This window comes from Phaethon aethereus (assembly GCF_964289735.1).
Source record: "Phaethon aethereus genome assembly, chromosome: 6".
Lineage (NCBI taxonomy): Eukaryota > Metazoa > Chordata > Aves > Phaethontiformes > Phaethontidae > Phaethon > Phaethon aethereus.
In genome coordinates this window covers 27698878-27720422 of record NC_138580.1, presented here as the reverse complement: position 1 = coordinate 27720422, position 21545 = coordinate 27698878, and the positions used below count along the sequence as shown (strand labels likewise).

Here is a 21545-nt window from a genome sequence, read left to right as displayed (position 1 = left end):
CAGACCTCCAGATACCTGCTTTTCCCTCTTCCTTTGAGAAAAACACTGTCTCTTTTAAGAGCTTTCCCCTGCTTCCTTAGAAATCCTTTAGCTAAACTAGTTCTCTAATTCTTTCATTTGAATACTAATCTGAATTTTGACTGTACAGCTATAGTCTCTAGAATGCTTGCTCTCTCGTAGTGCCGTATGAAGTTTCTGTGTAGCCCATAGATATTGTTTGTAAGGAATGCTCCTCTACTTATAAACGCATTATCTAGCAGCTATTTTGGTTACTAAAAAAGCTGATCTTTGAAAAGGCATCTTAAGGAAAAAGTTTATGATTAGTTTTAGTTACTAATAATTTCTGGGTTTCTATTCTACTTGGTATGTTGAAAACATTGTGAAAGCCAGGACTGGTCATGGCCTGTTTCTTGTGACACACGATGCGATGAAGGTCATGATTTCCATTTTTAGAACTGCTTACAGTACATTCTCATTCCTCTGTTGTGACCTTTTTAAATCTATACTGCTTCACCAACAGTCAGTACTTGTTGTTCCTCAGCAGTCTTATTTTGTCGCTGAATGTCCTATTTAATTATTCTCAGATTACTTACGAATCTTGACTGTTTTCTTTCTTCTTTGAAAGAAGTACCACTATTGGCAGTTCATACTACTTCTGGCAGCTTACACATCTTATATCCATTCATACACATGTATGTGAATATATAGGTGCATAAGGATGAGGTCATCCTTCGATCCTTTAGTACAGAAGCTTACTTCTACACTAAAAAAATCTGAAATATGTATGGAAAGGCTTGACTGGTATTTGACTTAACCAGTCCTATGACTGGAGGGGTTAAATATCATATGATTTTTCTGGCCCCGTTTTTAGATGGAGTAAATTTTCTCCTGAAGGGTGATTTATCATTCAAGGAATAGAACTTGAAAGGTAAAATAACAGAGGTTATTTTACAAACCAAGTGACACAGAACAGCCTCAATTAGCAAAAGGTATAAAAGTGCACGAAACTCTAGGGTCTGCATTACTTTATATACATGACCTGTATTACCTTTTGTTCTGTGTGACTGTATACTAGCCTTATGCACTCCTTTTTTTGCATTAGTACAAAGTATGATAAAATTTAGAACAGAAAAAACTCCCATGAGCTTCATTTTAGTGCTATATACACTGATAAAATATAGTTAATACTGATGTTGTACCTCGAATTTATTATGAACTGTATATATTATTCACTAAAAGAGAAATTATAAATTCTTAACTTCATATCGAATTTTTAGGTGAATATACCATAATTTGGCAAGTGCCATGCATGGGCTAGCAGATTAGATGCTTCCTATATAAAACAGCTACAAAGTATACCATATAATTATCTTAATAACTTCTTTGGCTGCCAATATTTACTTTGCTAGTGACCATAAGGACGTTACCTTGGTCTTAGAGAAATCATAAGTACAAGGAGTTATTTTACTCTATAATACTGAAGTGTTATGAATATATAGTTACCTGGAGTAAGATAAGAATGAAGTTTACTTAAGGTGAAGGTAATGCAAAACATTTCTAGTATGGTAGTGTTTAATCTGAATTAGGCTATTATAGAAAATATGACTAAGATTTGTTTTTCATTTACCAGCACTGGCTCACAGAACTGGAAATTTTAGCAATGATCTTTGCAGCTGCCATCCATGATTATGAACATACTGGGACCACAAACAATTTTCATATTCAGACAAGGTAAGCAGAGTGCTCTCTTAAGTGTCATATCTGGGCATATCTCCACATTGCATCTGGTATTTGCTGTTCATTAGTCTGAACTGTTTCATACCTCTCACTGACACAGCCAGGAAGTAGCCAGGTCATTCCTGACCTTACAAATTCCTTCCGTGACCTCTGTACAGTTAATGGGACTGCTCACATGAACAAAGACAGTATGGAAGACTAAGGAGTTAGCTCCATAGTGTTTGAAATCATTATATTTTGCAGCTGATATGTCAAAAGAGATTTCAAAAAGATTCAGGACATGGACTTAAAACCCCCTCACCCCTCTATTCGCTCAGTTGAATTCTGATACTTTTGACTCAAAAATTTCTTCCACAGTGTCCCCAGAATAATACCACTTGGCTTTCAGCAATGTGTCTGCACTTCAGGTGCTACATGTTGTTTCAAGTTGTGTATTAAACTTACAAGGTCCTACTACAGAGGGAGAAACCTTGAAGAACAGCTTTAGAAATCCTTCTAGAAAGTCCTCTCCTAGCATGTTTTAACAGCATCTGCAGTAGTTACCAAAAAGAAATCTGGAAAGAAATCCAGTTTGAAAGTCGGGCTAACTGTATTCTCATGTAGGCGCAGCGTGTCATCCTAGCCTCTGGTCCAGAACAACGGCATATACCTCTCTCCCTTAAAATATTTTCAGCTTATTGAAGGAAAACACTGACCAATCCATTACTGGGTGATAAATGGTACACCTGATACTTAGCCTAGTACAAAGCATCTTTTTGTTCTCTGATGCTAGACTATACTTTGTTTTTAGTATCCTCAGTTGAGGAGTCTGCTTTACCTGCTCTTGAAAAAAGAATTTCAGCAAAGCACTGGCATATTGTAACAAAACAGCTCTGTGCTAGAAATACTACTATTTTGAACAGAAGCATCCTCGCGTTCACCTACACAGATAAAGTGCCCAATGGTTACATTTAAATTAAATCCATAACATACTTGTGCCCCGAGATGTGCCCTTCAATAATGAACAAATTCTAGATCTGCAGCTAAAATAAAGACATAATTCTTTTCTCCCTCAGCGTAGCCTGGCTAAAAATAAACTTCAGTTTGTTGTTCCAAGTTTATATTACTTTTCTATTTTTGTCCTTAATATTTCGCTCTGAAGTATTGTAAAAGTGGAAAATTAATTAAGCTCTTAGCCTTTAAATTTTACTTGGACATACTTGCAAACAGGTATTTGTTTTGTGACTGAGCTCATTATTCCCTCCTAGTGGAACCTGGCCCTGATGTGGCTTCCCAGGGCTGTGATTTCAGGCTTTTTTGCCTGAGAAAAGCTGATGAAATGGCTGTCGTAGTCATAGCAAATCTTAGCATTGTTTAAAACTAGCCATAAGTAGCTTAATGGGTCAAAGTGTGCTTCATAAACGTGTGATTGGCAAATCACAGATTTTCACATTATGTTAGTATGATAATGGATGTAAACATATTCATTATTTAGGTAGGTTATGGTTTGTTCCCTCTAAATAAAGTTTCCAATTTTAATTTTTTAGATTCCTTGGTATCATATCTGGTGGTATCATGTGGCTGGTTACACTGAATATATATTATTGCTCAACAGAACAACAGGTTGAATTTACCTTATTAATATCATAGTAAGCTGCGCTGCTAAATCATCACACCTTTCTCTAGTACAGACTTTTCAGTTAACCAAATTGAAATACTCGGCAATAGTTTTGTCAGAACAAAAGTGTAGCAGAGAGGGGAGACCCAAGGTTGCTTAGCAAGCCAACTCATGTCTTGGTGAAAAAAATTCCTCTTGAATTAATGAAGTTTGAAACTACGTATGATAAATCAAAATTTGTGAAAATCTGTATGTAATTTTGGTATTGTGGGTTAGTCTTTAATTAAGGGGGAAAAGATACTGTCGTGGGTGCTAATGTTATGGTAAGGGTCTGGCGTTAGGAAGCACTTGAATGTAATCAAATTTCAGCTTAGCATCTCTTCCATTCCTTTGTTATGAGGCTCAAGGTTTGGCTATTTTTCTGACAAAAGATGACATTCATTTAAAACATAGGAATTTGAAGTTTTAAAATATTTTATTATTTACAGCTCCTTCTGATTATGAGTGACATGGGCCAAAGCACCTCTCTCAGAACAGGAGTAGTAATTTCTTAATACCCATGCTATGTCTGGAGCCCCCTCTGTTGGTGAATGCATTGCATTTTAAATGGTCGTATGGCCAAAACCAACTGTTGAGTAGCCTAATTAGAGCACTTCCGTGGCTCTACAATCCTATCTACAGTCAAGAAACTCAAGATCTCCTCACAAATTTTTGTCAGTTATATAAATAAAATATTACAGATTTAAAAGTATAACTTTCCCACAAACAGTATATACAATGGTATAATGATATTTTTAAATGCATTTAGGATGGAAACTTTATCAGTATTTACAATACGAACAAATAAACATAGTTTGATATATAGTCAGTAGCTCTCATAGCGAATGCACAGTCCTACTTTCCCCAGTGCCATCACCAGGATGCTATTGCAAATTCTGCCTTTTTCTTTTAACACTAGGTCAGATGTTGCAATATTATACAATGATCGTTCTGTTCTTGAAAATCATCATGTAAGTGCTGCTTATAGACTCATGCAAGAAGAAGAGATGAACATCCTGGCAAATTTAACCAAAGATGACTGGAGGTAAGACCTACTGTGACATTCAAACTTAATTTCAGTATTTAAAAATAGTAAAAAACATGAGGCCTTCCCTGTAGAGTCTATTTTAAGAGTTCAAATTACAGGAAGAAACTTTGGTGCTGGAAAGCGTAATGGTTATTTAGAGTTTAGGGAAAGCTGCTGTGGTGTAAAGAAGTACTGTTTGGGAGACTCCGTATAATTTTCCAAGTGAGGTTGTGCATTTTTGAGGCACAGTGTTGGACTGTGTGGACAGTGTCTTAGATGAGATGGCTCTTCATCCATCTCAAACCACATCAAAGCCGTCATCAAAACCACCGTGCTGCCCCTTTTGATCTGGGTTACCTTTATCTAACAGTGGATTAAAACCTCAATACAGAGTCACACTCTGCTGCTAGCTTGAGCACTACTGCCTTTGGGACTTCTGCTGTGCAACATAGCACAGCATAGTCACATCTTGATTAAGCATTAAAAAATTAGTTATCTGCAGGGTCCAAAAATAATGAAGACTCAGAAGCACTACAGAAGTATCTTTTTTTTATTATTATTCTTAATTTTAGTGTAATTCCTGAGGAAAATTTGGCCAGCTAAAAGAATCAGGTTCATAATTGGTATGTCACAAATATTAAGACCTGTAAGACCAAAATGAACAAGTGTTAGAGATAACACTTTCTCCATTATTAGAAAGGACATGATATTTTTGTATATCTTTGATAGCGACGTATAGCACTTAAAATGAGTCTTCTGTGTGTTTCTGTAAACATAGCTATTATTCAGCATTCCTAAAAAGAACTTTTAAATAGGAGGACTGTGAAGTCAGAGGGAGATGTTCTGCTTCCAGGAACGAGTCCCACTGTGAATGATGCCACCATGAATAACAAAGCTATACTCTGCTTTACTTATATTTTCACAAAACTATACATTTATGAAGGAATATGTGAATGTCAGATCAAATTTTGCTGTGGTGTATATTTAAAAATGAAGGACTGTTTTACATGGTAGAGTTACATGATTTTACTTATCTACACCATCAGAACGCCCCTAAATAAAGCATTTATTGAATGTAAGTCCGCTGACCCTTTTGGTTTTCAATTCATTATTTTTCTGTAGCTACTCCAAAACCCTTAATATTAAAGCATTTTTAATTTTTTATTTAGTACAAAGTGAGAGAGGAAGTATACGCTTTTTAATTCTTACAAAATAGTTTTTCTCTGAGGATACTGATCTGGATTTAGTTATCATAAGGTTTGTGTTGTAAATTTAGTTCCGGAGAAAGATCTCTGGAAGTATCACAGAATCACAGATTGTAAACTTCAGCAATAATTGTCATATACACCTAGATTTTCACTGCCAACGTGAGTCAGCCTTGCTCTGCTTGGAACTATTTTGGGCCTGATAGTTTTGGGGCTGATAGGTCTCTCTGACCCTATTTTCGCTTGTCCTAGCTATTGAGTATGGAGAAAGTGATTGTGCTGGTAGACAGCCATCAGAGGCTGGTATTCTGTCTCTTAAAACCATCATTGTAGAGAGGTAATGATTTTCAAATCTTCAAACTTGTTACCTTGAGTATGTTTTTTTGAAGTGGTGTTGTTTCATATTGTGTCCTATCAGAGAATGCTTCCAGGTAGAAAGGAGCAGATCTTCTTCAGTTGAATTTCAGTTCAGAACTGGATGAAGGATGACCTGAAGGCACTTACGTGCTTCCCTCCTTCATCACTGGAGACCACCATAAAGGAGCTTAGTTTGGGAATCCTTGCAGCAACATGCAGTTGCTCCAGCTGACAGAAATCTGGCTGCCGGCTAGTGTAGTGCACCCAAGTGGTTCCCTTCTGTTGTGTCACTGGGGAAAAGAGTGATAGGATGGAAACTCCTGTGAAAGAAAGTATTTCTCAATGGAAAGAGGAGCATATGGTTTCCAGGTGTGACACGTATGTGCATCGTTCTGATGGACTGCAACAGAATAAAGGGAGGAATGTGATAGATTGCCTTCACATTTCTGAAGCACGCTCTTCTCTGCATTGCTCGGTCTTGGTCTTCCCACAGTTCTTTTTCTTTATATTATGGAACCTTTGCTCTAACTTCTGTTGTATTTAATTTCTCTGTGGTGTTTGAACCTGTGATAAACTACCATGTTTCTTCAGAAGTTGCTCAATCACAGGCTAGGTGTGTTTGCTTTTCAATCTTCTCTTGCTGTAACCCAATTTTGATTTCCTGGAGGATTTTATTTTAGTTTTGTGAATTTTTTTTGTATACAGTGGTTGCACAGATCCAGTCCACAATTATATGCAGCCAGTTTGAAGTTGGTAGGATTTGCAACCAGAGAAAATAGAATTTATGGCCTCTTGTTGGGGCTATTCAGAACAAATTAGAAGAGATGTATGAACTGACTAATAAGCTGCAGCAACTAAATGAGTACACTCAGTTCCATGTTTTGTCACTTAGCTAGGCAATTACAGTCTGTACTTTCAAACAACTGGTAACTTCCAAAGTGCCAGTCTGAGAACCTGCACCACCTGTTGAAGTCTGATACTGAAGTTAGAGGGTCAGTCATGGAAATGATGGTTTCCTGGTATTCGTTTCTAATATCCAAAAATACCCGTTACCCTGTCATCAGATACTGTTGCTCATTGGTGTAATGACAGATCTGTTAGCCACTCGACAGAGGCTCTTCAATTTCCTAGGTATTACTAGAGTGAACTTCTTGGATCTATACTGAAATTCGTGCTATTAGACTAACAGTTTTGAAGTTTGCACTGACTCAAATTGGCAGTAAATTGAAATTATAATTTGTTCAACTTTCTAATGTACGTCCTGGCACTGATTAATTTCTCTACTACTGTCAGATCTGTTTTCTTGAGTTGCAGCGATTTCATTTTTTGAAAGTTTAATACCTCTGCCTATTTAAACTGTGGTTCTGCTAATTATTTCAGCGAGTTGAAGCAAAATGACTGAGAGTGACTTTATAGTACTACATTTTCTTTTCTACATGTTAACGTTAAGAAGATAAATGCACTAATAAACTGTCAGCTTCAATTAAGTTTAAAACATAGGGTTTGGGTCTGAGCAGGAAACACTGCCAGCATTCTGATGAAGATGTCCTTTGTGGATAACGCATGTGACATTCATAGTTATTTTTCACTCTTTTCTCAACTCTGAAAATATATTCCAGTATTCCATGTTGTCTTGTTTCTCCCACTTAGCATCCCTAAATAACTAAGGAGGGATCCCTTTTTGTCCCCATTTCTCCTTTGATTTACCAGGCTTCTGGTGTTCTAGCACCCCATGTGTCACGTCAACAGTTATAGGCTGTCAGGTGGTATTAATGTCTCAAATCATTCCAGTCATAAGGCATACAACGATATATTGCCTGATTATATAAAAAACACCAACAAAACAATATACATTATATACACTGCATAATGAACAGCTTTTCTTTCACAAATTCACTTGGGAGTCTTCTGTCTGAGAAATCAAGTTTGCTCTAACTTGCAAGATGGACCTTTTGTCTTCAGTTCCCAACTTGTTTTTACTCTTACAAAGTTTGTACTTTACTCTTAAACTTTACTTAAAAACAAGTTTTACTCTTGTTTTTAGCCTGTTCCTGCATTTTTTCATTAGTTTCAAGCTGACTAAATGTCTTTGTCACAGACAAATCCAGGTAAAGCTGGTTTCTGTTTATTGGTTAACTACTTTTCCAAGAAATTCATGTGCTACTCCTCGTCTCTTGTTTATTACAGCATTATTCATGTCATTTTTTCACATCATCTTGCATCTTTTTTTTATAATATCCTATCCATAGGATGTATGGATATAGGAGGGTTAAGAAAGGATGACAGCACAGGACATGACAGTTTACTTAAGAAAAATGGAGATTGTATACTCAAAACCAGTGATCTTCCAATTGTGGGCCCCAAAAAAATGCTATGCGCTGTATGTGAGTACTGTTACCACTTCCCATCATAGAACTAAAGACAACAACACCTATGTATCTTTTTTTCCATGGCAGCACAAGCAATGCTAACTGTATTATCTTGATGCCTGTAGCTGTGGACCACTTAATGAAGTGGGCAGAGATTTCTGTCCAGGAGTTACCTATGAGACTGGCTGAGCTCTCCTTCAATATGGAAGTTGAGATGGTCTTTTTTCCCTGGGAAACAATTTGGGAATGGCTTAAGTCCAAGAATAACTTTCTGAGCAATGGCAGTAGACTGAGCATTCGTAGCTCTAATAGTGATTTATTTAACATTTCCCCATCAGTTCTCATTTTTCCACCCCTCTATTGATGATGGATGGGGGTGCAGGCAGGAAACAGCTGCAGATTATGGGTGGAGAGCCTCTCCTTTGCTGCTAGGCAGCTTTTTAGGGACCTGAAATCTTCACAAGTGTGTGAGGAGGACAGTGCTACATTGTTTGATCCTTATTCCGGTGATGGAGCTAAGAATTAGGGTTTGTCTGCTGCCATGACAGTGTGAGTAAACTGGAAGTAGCATTTTGCTTCTCTGTGTGTCTTTTGTAGTAGGGCTGAGCTTATTTCTGATTACTCTTAAAAGTTCAGACATGGGAACGTTCCTAGGAAGATCTCCCGTAGAAAGGGGAAGTGATAATTATTTCAGTCTTACAAACAACAGGGTTTTATGATGCAGAGCCCTCAGTTTTCATGCAGTGTTAGCTGTTTGGGTTTTTTGTGGGTTTTTTTTTCCCCAATGGGTTTGGCTGTGTTTGAAGGGTACAGTTTCAAAGCAATGTGGAGGAGGAACAGTTGGGATGAAAATTAATTAGTATCTTATTATGAGGTCAGATAAGGTAAAGCATTTTCTAAAACGCAAGTTGCTATGGCTGCATATTATTGAGTGGAAGTGAGAGGATCAAGTCTTTATCCAGTTACATCAAAGCAAATCAGGAATAAATACACCAAAAAACCAATGAGGAGTATCAGCTTAAACATGCAATTAATTTGGCTCAAAAGCAGTCTTGATAGTTTTTATAATAAACTATTCTAGCAGCCCTACAGAAAAGTGCAATTTACCCATTTAAAACATAGTCCTTTGAAAAAAATGCATAAGTTAAGTAAATCAAAGATATGAATACGATATGAAAGATCAGAGAGAATGACAACAGTAGGATTCTACTGTTGTAATTGGTACGTGGACATCCTTAAGATTGTGGATGTGCTCATGAAGACATATGCTACATAATCAAAGATGTAATGTGGTGAATTGTCCCTGATATACATGTAAGCAACACTAGCACATAAATCCTCCTAGGCCATTTAAAAAGCATGTAAAAAAAGACCCAGTAGACTCCTACATGGTCTATATACAATCTGTCTACATCAAGGAAACAGAATTTTCCAAATCATTAATTATTGTTGACAAAATGAATGTACTTTCATATACGATAAGAATTAATACACGTTTTTACATGATTCATGTTTTACTATTTTCATATTCATTTAATAGAAAGCTGATGGACAAGCTAACATCTCTGACCGTAATACCAAGATATAGATAAATTATAAATCTCAAACTTGTTCTGATTCATGAAAGAGGCATTAAGGTATTTTTGAGATGAGTGCTAGTTTGTCATAATATTCGTCTATTGGTGTAATGCTGACAGTGTTTCAGATCTCTTGCTCTTCTGAGTGTTTTCACAGCCTTCTTCCTAAGTTTAGTGTTATGTCTGCTCTGCACTAATATGAGGGTGGTAATAAAAGACACAAATATATCCTCTTGTGTGGTGGTAAGCCCAGAGACCAACTGTTTTTTTTAATACTCTACTGCTGGAAAAATAAGGAAATACTTACAATGGGTGACAGAACTGCATGTAATTTTAGTTTTTACACTAGAAAAGACGAATTTCAAAACAGTGTGACTCTGAAATAATGATTGCAGAGTGCATTTTCTGAAGTACATTTCTTTCACAGAATCCCTTTAGGATACAACATTCAAGTTGTTAATAATTTATTTAAATGCTTTTTAAAACGTAATAAACCCCGTGATGTTGTTTAGAAAGTTATAAAGTAACAAGTACTGCTTAAACAAATGTACCTCACATAGAATAAATGAATTGTAATCAAGTCATTTTGCTTTTAATTATTCTTAGGGAGTTGCGTAGCTTGGTCATTGAAATGGTCTTGTCTACAGATATGTCGGGTCATTTTCAACAAATTAAAACGATGCGACATACCCTGCAGCAGACAGAAGGGTAGGTTATTTTCCATTCTGTTCATTATCTATAGTCTTTCAACGAGCTCGTGTACAAGAAAAGAATTTAAATAGTTGCTTTTGTTTTGAGATAATTGGAGCATGTCCTTGAATTGACAGGGTAGACAAAGCCAAAGCCATGTCTTTGATTCTACATGCAGCAGACATAAGCCATCCAGCAAAATCCTGGGAACTGCACTACCGGTGGACCATGGCCCTGATGGAAGAATTTTTTCGACAGGTGCCATTTTTAAAATCTTTTAATAGATCTAGTTCAAGAAGCAATGGTTACACAATTAAGTCTTTTTGTAAGTCTACCAGCAAGGGTGCTGTTGGTTGTGATTGACAATGATAGTCAGGAGCATATATTCCGTACTCTTCATACCACTGACATTAATTCAACTTTTATGTGCATGAATAAGATGAAATTCTTATAGCTCTATATCTCTTTCAGCTGATACCAGTATTCTGAGTGTTGTAGCATTTTTTTTTGTTTCAATAATAATATAACTTGTCAAGCTGTTTTCATTCTGTAGACAGAGATTTATATATGCTTTGAGTTAAAAAGAAGTACCAGCAGGGTAGGATGAAGGACTTGAAAATAGGAAGAATTCATGTTCAGCAAAGAAGGCAAAAAGTTAGTCTCCATTTCACATTTCAGAAAGCCTTCCTATTTCTTTTCCTTGCCAGTGCTTGCCATGCATATACCACATAGATATGAAGGTTTTGCTTTCATAACAGCCTATCCAAAGCCAGAGGATAGACAGTATCATCCTGTTAATGCTGTGGCCATATATCCTAAAACGAAAATGAAGACACACCTTTGTGAAAGTCTTTTCACTTCTGTGGGATACTGAATTCAAAGAGAAAGCCCAGTAGGTGTTGGTGTAACTGCTGTCATTTTTTTACTCACCTCAGAAGGTGAAAAAAAAAACATTTCTCCAAAGGGGGAATACTCTCCCTGTAATGCATATTGGTGACCATTGCACATTTTTAACATAACCGTTACTGAAGTACAATTGATAACAAAAATCCAGTGTAGGTATTACACAGTTCCTACAGTCATACACAGGTTTTTAAAATGGTTAATACAGATAACGGAGCAGTGGAACAGTGTATGTCTTGCTCATCGTGATTATAATTTTTTGCTATATGCTGACATTTTCAAATCAGTTGGGTAGTACTGGAAAAACGGGTCAGAGAATAAAGAAATGAGTATGTCAAACCATGACGTTGTTAGGCCCGTCTGCCCTAGAAGATTCTTGCTTGCTTCCTAGATGTTCTTTATATGAATTCACAGCAGGGAGCATCAGGACATCCTTGACTCTGGGCTTTGCACTGGGGAGACAGAATGGAGACCTGGTGCCTTAATCTAAATAATGAACGGACTAAGTTTTGTGGAAATACTGAGTAGAGTCATGAGTTTGTGTCTACTTCTGTAAATGGAAATGATGAGGATTTTGAACTTGAGAGGAAAAAGGAGGAACAGATTACCCCAGATATATATTACTTGAAAAGGTCAGAAATGACCAACTGTAAAAACATTTTAGACACAGAGAGAAGACTAGACAGAGCCCCTGGGACAGTGAGGCAATATATCCAGTCAAGTGGATGTAACATTAGTAATAAACAGTACCACACTGGTTGTTGAGTGCATAGGATCAGCTAATGTTTTAGTTATTCCTTTATCCTTTCATTAGAAGTAACTGGATCCCAAATAAGCTGCTCAAAGACTTGGAAAGGCATTTAACAATAGAATCAAATCACCATGTATCTGTTTCTGCAACTCAGCAGTATAAAATGTGAAAGTCTCTTAGGCTGTAGAGGAGCGTGCAAGGAACTGAATCCTTCTTTATACATACTACCAAGAACAGCGTGTATGGAGTAGTTCCAACACATTTAAAGTGTAATGAAGTAACTGTACATGTATAAATGCATTGAGCAGGGCAGACACAGTAGGTTGCCTGCTTCCTAGATGCACTAGCTTGGCTGTGCATCCTCTGGTCTGTTGATCTGAGCATGTGTGGTGGAAATCTCTGGGATTTCCAAATCTGTGTCAGCCAAGATGAAGTAGTCCAAAAGTATACAAAACACACTAATTCCTCCTCTTCTTTTCTTTAAAAACAGTAATTCAATTACTTTTACTGCCCTACAGGAAAAAGCAGCAGAGCCTGAAACTGCTGATGCAAAAAGTATGCTTTAACAGGCAGCTTTCAAAGTAGTGAGCACCAGCAAAAAATGAACATTCACCTAGACAAAAAACTTTGTTAACTGCAGCTAACGGTTAAAGTATGTGCCAGTGTTAAGTTCAGGGAAAAAGCCAAACAGTACTTAAGTTTAAAAGCAACCGCTACAGAAAGTGTGTTATAATGCCAAGGAAAATCTGAGCTACTTGTTTAAAATAGAAATACACCCACCCAGCTCAAAACCTTAAAAATAAAGAAATACATGGTTCAAGTCCCTCAAAGAAGTATCACAGCTCCTATGGCATTCTGCTCTCAGTCTGAATAGATCCAAAAAGCACAAAAAGAGAATTTGTCCAGTGAGTTCAGCACCTGGGCAATTAATTTTTTTTACTGTTTTGATCTTTATCTTGATTTTAAATCTCGTTAAATTCTAGTGATCAGTTTAATATCAATGCTGTGTGCATTTTTGCAATTTGCAATAGGCTTAAACTTTTATGACATTTAAGAATTAATTATGTATTAATTGAAAAGTAATTCATAATCGGGTAGAGAGCTGCTTGAAAGCAGTAAAAAATTCAAGCTGATTCTCTGTGCGATTTTTCTCTTTTTTAATACCTACTTACGGGAAGATTACAAAATTAACATTGCATTAGAAATCCTGCATTCAACAATGGCTGAAATTGTTAGAAATATCCCAGTTTATATTATGTCACAATCTGGCTCTTGCATTTACACAGAGATACCACTAGCACTGCTCCTAGCAGTAAGTGTTCATGTGTTCTCCTACACTCTGAAGTCAAATTATGAACACTTGAGCATAGAATTTAAAGGCCATAGTGATAAAACCCTCCAATTCCACATGAAACACAATCTGCAAGCTGTATCTGTTCCTGTGGCTGAAGTGGTTTGATCGGTATTATAGTTCTAAACTTTTCCTGAATCCAGTTCAATGGTATATGACAAAAAGACTACAGAAGGTTGATACTACACCCTTCATCCATCAGATTCTGATGAGATCTTTGGGAAAATGTTACATTTCATGTACCACTCTCCACTGAATGTTCATGAAACAGCACTCTCCATGACTAATGTAATATGTGGAGCCGTTTTACTTGAAAGACTTAAGGTAAATATAATGTCAGTGCATCTGGGGGCCAGGTTTGTCCAGCAACACAAATGATAGCCTCCTTTGAAAGATATCTCTTCAGGTTTTTTTGTGCCACTACACTTTGCTTTTGAGCTTTTGCAAGTCGGTTGGTCTACCATGCTGAAAATGGAGATAACACTCCCCTGTCTGTTAAGACTGCTATGACAAAAAACGTCTTTTAATATGTTAGGTGTTGAAATATTTTTAGAACTAGGTTGTACAAATCATCTTTGTAATGAAATTGACCTTGGGCTTTTTTTATGGCTTCAGCAGCAGAGAGACATGCCTGCTAGTGAGAATGAGGTCAAGTCAGATCATGCCCTGGACCTGTGTAAATCCATTGAAGAAATGTTACATGTTGGGTAGACCAATGTAATAGGAGGAAGCACTTAGTGTTTGGCATACTATTACAAACGTGTCTAAATATCTCCAATCCCATTACATCTGGGGTCAGCAGGACTAAACTGTGAATATTGAAGGACTTCACGTATGTTAAATCTCATTGTCAGATGCCTTGCTCTTGAGGAGAACTTGCTTGCAATAAGTTCCTTTATATGAAAATTGTCAAATATAAGTTAGAATTTTGACTTTGACTTTTCCTGAAAATTTAAATATAAATAATGACAGGGGTTTTGCCTGTGGTGTGCTTTTATTTAGGAATATAAGTGAACAAAGTAATCTGTTGAATAAATACTAAGAAAGTTTAGAATCCTTTGTCTCTCTGCCCCTCTGTCAAATATGTGCTTATAATATTAAATGTTGTTGTTTGCAGGGAGACAAGGAGGCTGCTTTAGGTCTTCAATTTTCCCCACTCTGTGACCGCAAGTCTACTTTGGTAGCTCAGTCCCAAATAGGTAATGACAAATTGTGTTTTTCTTTTTCTGGTATGTGTAGGAGCATGTAAAATCATTTGGACATTTCTTATACCCATTTTGAATGTTAAATGTTACAAATGCCATCATATAGAAAGTATTTCTTTGCACCTATCTGTTCACCAAGCTCATAAGATTTTACAGCAGAAATGTGCTGGTCTCAGAAGAACATGAAGTAATTTCAGCATATGTGATGCCAAGGAGGGGTAGGAGAGGGATTAACCAAAGTATTGGACATGAGCCCAACTTTTACTGTACATACTTCAGAGTTTGGTAGGTCATGTTGTCAGACAGAGTGACTCTTGCTCAAGAACTCACAGGTCTGTCGCTACTACAATCTGAAAGCCTGGTACCGTTTTGTAAATGCATCTCAACTTAAAGCTAATTCATACATCGTATTTCTGGACTGCAGTTAAGATTGTCAATGTGGCAGGGTAAAACTACACAGTCAAGCCTCCTTGGGTTGACAAGGACCACTGCATTCTGTTTGCGTCAACCCTGATTGCATTTTGGTCAACAGTGGCCAAACTTCCATCTTCCCATTTTCAGAAATCCAGATCTTGTCTCCCTCTATTCCCATTTCCATCAGCAGTAATAAGGAAATAAAAATTGGTAGAGATCACTGGGGCTAGTTCCAAGGAGATACCCTAGAAGCATACTGAGTAACTGGTGTACCTTTTACGTGGGTGAACACAGTACTCGAGGAGAGATTCTATAGGTGACAGTGTCTTATGCTTGAATGGAAGCATGTCATCCTGTCTGATCTTGTCACTTAAAGTGTCCTTTATTCCATTTCACTGGGATTTGAAAGGCAATATGCTTGAGCGTCATACCAGCTGCAGGAGGGAAGCTGGATCCTAGGCTGAAGCACACACCTTTGTGCTGTGTGGCATGGTTAGAGTATTAAGACATCTGGAAAGCCATTGCTAACTCATGTTTTAGCTTTTTTTTTTCCCCCTGTTAAGTGCTCAGCAGAGAATAATGCTTCATTCTCTCACTGTGTCATTCCATACCTTGATGAGCACTTTAAAATGTAAAAGACATTGTTCAGAGCTGACATCTCAGAACTGTGGGATGAATGCTTTCTCCTAAGGATATTACTTGTTCTCTTCACTGATTTGACAGAACACTCCCACACACTGTGAAATAACACTGTACCTCCACAGAATAATAAACAGCAGTTTGAAATATTAACTCCTCGTCAAGAAGCTCCAAATGGTAAAAGAAACAGTATGAGTTCTAGCCCCCTGGCTCAACAGTAGCGTCCCTTCTATTCAATAATTTATATTTATTTCAAATGGTAGGCGAGTTCTGCAGTGCATAAAATTTACAAGAAAAAGGAATGAAAAGCTATAGTTATTAATATCTAATTATAACTATACAGTGTCAGGTGTTTTTGGGTTTAGTTGTGCTTTTTTACTCAAGATTATACTAGTGGTATCTAGTATATTGAATCAGGACTGCAGTCAGAAAATCAGTCTGATATCAAGCACTTATTTTTAGATTAGAGAGCTGTGGAAATGTAAAATCTGATTTTCTCTCTTTTTCTTCTTTAGGTTTCATTGATTTCATAGTAGAACCAACATTTTCTCTTCTTACGGACTCAATGGAGAAAATCGTTATGCCTCTTATAGAGGAAGCATCAAAATCTGAAAGTCCTGCATTTGGGACACCCAGGTATGAATACACTGCTTAGTTATTGAACTAACATAAACTAATATAATAATATCCTTCTCAGAATGACTGCGATTGTTTTAAGTTGGAAAAGTAACATAAATAGTTGTAGAGTATTGCCACCATGTGGTTCTATGTTGTATTTGCAACATGCTGTTACTCCATTGACTGTGGACGATTGTGCATATATAAAGACAAAAACACAATAATGACCAGAATACACACGTATAAAATATAAAGATGATTTTCTACAGCACATCTAATAACAATTTTTTTTTCTTTGACTATATATAGTCTTTGCAACAGATTATTAAGTTCCTAGTTCTCTTACCTTTAGCCATTTTCAGTATAATTTTAATTGGCAGTGCCAAAAGTCATTCTTTCCTTTCTGAGAGACAATTGGTAGAGGTGGTGAAGATAGTTTCAGGGTTTTTCTGGGTTTTATTATGCCGTAGGTCACTTTCTTCACCTTTCCGTTCTAGTATTATTTGGTATATACACTTGAGACAAAATTGATTCCACTTGTATTCCACTTGAGAGATCTAAATACCATATAAGTGAGATGCAGGGGTGGAGGGCTTACCCATCAATCTCTTGATTTTTGCATCATGATAGCAGTAGTCTGTAAAACAAACTAGCCATGAAAGACAACGTTATCTGAGTGACTCCATGCTGAAAGCATCGGTCAATAATCAGATGCTGCTTTTACAAATATTGCCTCTGGTACCAGATTTTTTTCATTTTAAAACTGTAACTTGAGCTTTCACTGAGGCTACTAATATGATAACTCTGCAGGGCAATTTTTCATTTGCTGTGCATTAGTTAAATTTTAATAGCAAAATGATGAACCTAGCTCTTTTCTGGTCATGTGTTTACATTTATTTCAGTTACTAGAAGTAAGTAGAAGTTACTAGAAGTAGGTATTTATGACTGTTCTTAGCGTTTTGGGGAACAGTGCTAAACTAAGGCATTATTGATAACAAACTTGTTTTACCTACTCACTTCTTCACAAATGAGCGATTAGCAGGTGCAAATGATTAGTAGCTTCTGGCTTCATTTTCAGTTGATGTTCATGACTGAGTGGTAGATGAACAAAGGCTTATGATCCAGCAAAGCTTCCTCATGTGAGGTGGAGGATAATGGGATTTTTTTCTTGGTATGCAATCAAGAGCTACACTTACGAAGGGAGTGGAGAGCCTATAGCATGATACAGAAATGACTGAGCCAGCAGAGTTGCACAAACACTACTGGGTGGATGCCGTGAGTAGATGGTGTGATTGACATTCACTATGGTGCCTGGAAAACATTAGAATTGCAGCCTGTTCTTTCAATTCTATCCCATTCAGTATTTCTGGAGGACACAGATATTACAGTTAACTCTTCTTGTGCGGTTCTCACTGATATGTTCACTGCAACTGTATTTTCTGATTGATGGAAATCCATTTGTGTGCATATTAACATCTGTCTCTGGTACCAATGAGATAAACTATGCAGCTTAATTGAGTAAACAAAACCTGGTATGACATGATTCTGTGCACAAGGCCAGAAATAGGTCTGGTTTTTTAATCCTAGGAAAAAAAGAGAGTTTGTTCTTTTTTTTCCCACCTTTACATGTGTCTGCATATTCACATATGAATATTCAATTTGACTTCTACCTTACCTTACATGTAAGGTAGCTGTGTAAGTCTTGATTAGATTTTAAAGCCACTGTACTGAATCCTACTTTGACTACACTTGAAGGTGTGTACCAGGAAGAGAATTTTCAGGTGAAGCTAAACTTAATGTATCTGTCATACACTTTCATGTCTTGCTTTTTTTAAATGGGTCAACAAATAACAATCAGATGTCTTTCCTGTGAGCCCCAAAGATACCATTCACCGCTCAAAAACACAGTTAAGAAGCTGCTCAAAAATAGCTACATAAACATTCTTTCAAGAACCAACCTACAAGTAATATATTTTCAGCTGTCACATTTTTTTCAAGGATTCCCTGGAAAAAGGTCGGTAAGAATTGGACCCAGATTACAGCTTCATGAGTTGAAAAAATGTCTTGTATGTTAGGCACTCTTTGATGAAAACTATTATTTTGAGTTGGTGATTGCATGTATATCCTAAGTAATTTGATTCAAGTTAACTGTGAATTGTTAAAATTGCCTGGCTGTGTTCATAATTTAGGGTTTTTTCCCTTCAGCAGCCAAAATAGTTTGGGAGCAGTAAGCAATGCTGAAGCACAAAGACGACCCAATTTTAAAAGTACAAGTGATGGTGGGACTCACACAGAAAATTCTCTAGCAACTGTAGACCTAACAAGCTTTAAGGACAACTTGATGAAGATCATTCAAGCAAACAAAGAAAGATGGAAAGAATTAGCAGTAGAAGGTATGATATATTAAGGTGGAATGCTTTTATAGGTTACTCTCTAAGATCTCCCCTCATTTTTTAATTTCCTTCAACCTATAAAAATACATAGTTGTCTTGTATTCATGTATTTTATGTCTTAATGTTTGTTTAGATGGTCCTGTTTTGCTCTTCCAGGAGGTATAAAGAGATGTAGGTGGTCAGGGGATGAGAGGAAATCGTACAGCCTGTACAATAAGACTCTGTGCTGCTCAGTTTATCTTTAGAAGTCTGGTTTAGAAATGTGCATTCTTGCACATTTAATCATAACTGATACTGACATTTGCTTTAAATGCCAAAATCAACAATTCAAAGTAGTATGTGCTGCCACATTTGTCAAGAAACGTAGAGGTTGTACTTTGCTATTAGAAATGCTATTTGTTCCCCACTGTATGGAACAAAATTCAGTATTGCAGGCTTCTTGGGACTATGCTGTAGGCAATTATTTAAATGACTCAATGGATCTAAAGATTTGGGCAATCACAGCATGTATTAGACCCAAACAAGGCAAAAAGTGACTCTTCATTTGCCGGTTGATAGTTAATAATGCCAAACCTTCAGCAAGCATCTTAGTTCAGAAGCCATACCTGAAAATTGTCTGGGGTTACAGTTAGCTGAGTGAAATGATTTGTGATAATTGTTGAACACAGTTTATAACTTTGACACAGATTAAGTGAAAGGCATTTGGGAATATTTTGTCCACAGTCTGTGGTGTTTCTGGTAATATTTCAGTATAACGTTTCACTGTTGGGACTAGTCTCACTGTACATGAACTGATACTGACTGCAGGTATCCTGGCATCCAGTGACAGCCTTGTCTTTCATCCCATCATCCAAAGCAGCACCTTTTTTCTCAAAGAGGTGTCAGATAAGACAGAAAAACACTGCTGAGCAGTGCTAAAATCTCATTTAGTGCTAAATTGTGAATGAATATTCTCATTAGGAGAATATTAAGAACAAGCTTCCATAATCTATTGTGACAATGGCTTGAGAGTTAGGTAGAAGGGGCAGCTGAGGAAGAGATTTAACTAATATTGTCTCTTCTTCTTGAGCAGCTTCATATGATTAATTGCCTCTTTTGGTAGTGTCCAAATAATACTGACTGGTCAAAAGGACAAAGCTGCTAATTTGCGATGATCAGTAGTAATAGCAGACCATCAGAGTGCCCAAGACCACTTCGCTACAGCCTGCAGAAATCAATCATGCAATATGGGAGGATGGAGAACTTGCTGTCTGGAAGTTAGCCGTTTCCAGTTACATCTAAATAACCAGTTTGATTTTGGTACATCAGTTTCTGATATATTGTTTTGGAGGTGTGCAGTGCTATCAAAAAGATAATTTCCCCTTCATTTCCAGTGCTTTCTAGTGGTCTATAAATTACTGATAGATTTAGACCAGTTTTACTGGGCTGTCGACAGCTGGTGAAAACACAAAACTTCTCACAGCAACAGATGTAAGAACTGTTTCTCTATACAGTCAGTATTAATGTGAGGCCCAGCAAGATCTAGGAAACTCCGGGCATGCTTTCTACTGTGGAAAACAGAGCTGTTAATGTTCAAGACTCCATGGACTTTGTTGAGATTGTAGTTGTCCATATTCTAGGATGCCCTTCTTTTCTTCCATCACCTTGATTAAGGAAGCATGTCTAAGTATTTCCTGAACAGAGTTATGGAATTACAGTAGAATGTACGTTAGGAAAACTGATGGATAAGTGGAAATAGCAGGTGTTGAGGCCAGAGCTTTATGAAAAATATCTGCTCTGTGTGATTGTGGTTGAATCTGTTTTGTAAAACCTCTGTGAGAGCAAGGAAGAGATTTATAGAAATCTGTGCCCACAAGGACACGACTTGCAGCAACATCTGCAGTGGGCTGGAACATTGTATGGAGACCTTCAGGGTGCCTGATTAGAATCTAGAGGAACCTTGTGAATAGTCCAAACACTTTTGAGTACGGATTTATATTTTGTTAGTACACAGATAGTAAGTTTTTTAATAAAAGCTGGGTGGGGCATTATATAGATTTTGTGAAAGTTAAGATATTTTCCATTCATTTTTTGCAAGCAATCTGTGGGCTTTTAATCTGTATGTGGGCACTAAGGGCTGCTGGAAAAGAGGTTTTCACTAAGTGAGCATAGCCCTCAATAGAGGACTATCTGAGGTAGCACATACATTCCTTGTCACATAATGGGAGAGGGAATCTTCCCCAACTGGTCCAGATAGCAGTGTATCTGCACTGAAGCTGCACCCTGCAAAGGCTGAAAATCCTTAATTAGACTGTGCAAAAATAACATGTAGTAAAGAATAAAAACTGTTGAAATACATCCCCTTTCCACTTGAAATTCCTTTCAGATTGCATTCAACTTTGACTAAGCTTGTAAGTGAATAGCATGAGACCTTGAACCTCAGATAATTTTTTTCCATCCTGTCTGGATCTGTTACCTTCTCTGACTATTGCTTGATGAAAAGTCTTTAGGTTGCTCTGGGCATATGTATGAAGTTGTGTTTTATTCATGTGTTAGTAGGAGCATGTTCCAAGGTAAGAAATACCAGGGGTAAATCACTGCCGGGTGAAAGGAGTGTTGTTACTGCTATCATTATTCCTAGCTAGATGATTTATGACAAACTGCAACGAACTGAGGGCACTGAGGAGGTCACTT

The 21545-nt window shown here is 37.1% G+C and overlaps 1 protein-coding gene across 1 annotated transcript in view; it reads left to right on the top strand.

Annotated features, from left to right (window-relative positions):
• The window catches only part of PDE1A (phosphodiesterase 1A), a gene marked incomplete at its 3' end in the record, with an annotated part of 42220 nt that overhangs the window by 6429 nt on the left and 14246 nt on the right, over nucleotides 1-21545 (top strand). Inside the window, exons 5-11 of the mRNA XM_082001706.1 lie at nucleotides 1631-1731; nucleotides 4293-4418; nucleotides 10515-10616; nucleotides 10736-10856; nucleotides 14721-14802; nucleotides 16377-16497; nucleotides 18688-18872. Coding sequence (XP_081857832.1) covers nucleotides 1631-1731; nucleotides 4293-4418; nucleotides 10515-10616; nucleotides 10736-10856; nucleotides 14721-14802; nucleotides 16377-16497; nucleotides 18688-18872 — 838 coding nt within the window. The remainder of the gene's footprint in view (nucleotides 1-1630; nucleotides 1732-4292; nucleotides 4419-10514; nucleotides 10617-10735; nucleotides 10857-14720; nucleotides 14803-16376; nucleotides 16498-18687; nucleotides 18873-21545) is intronic.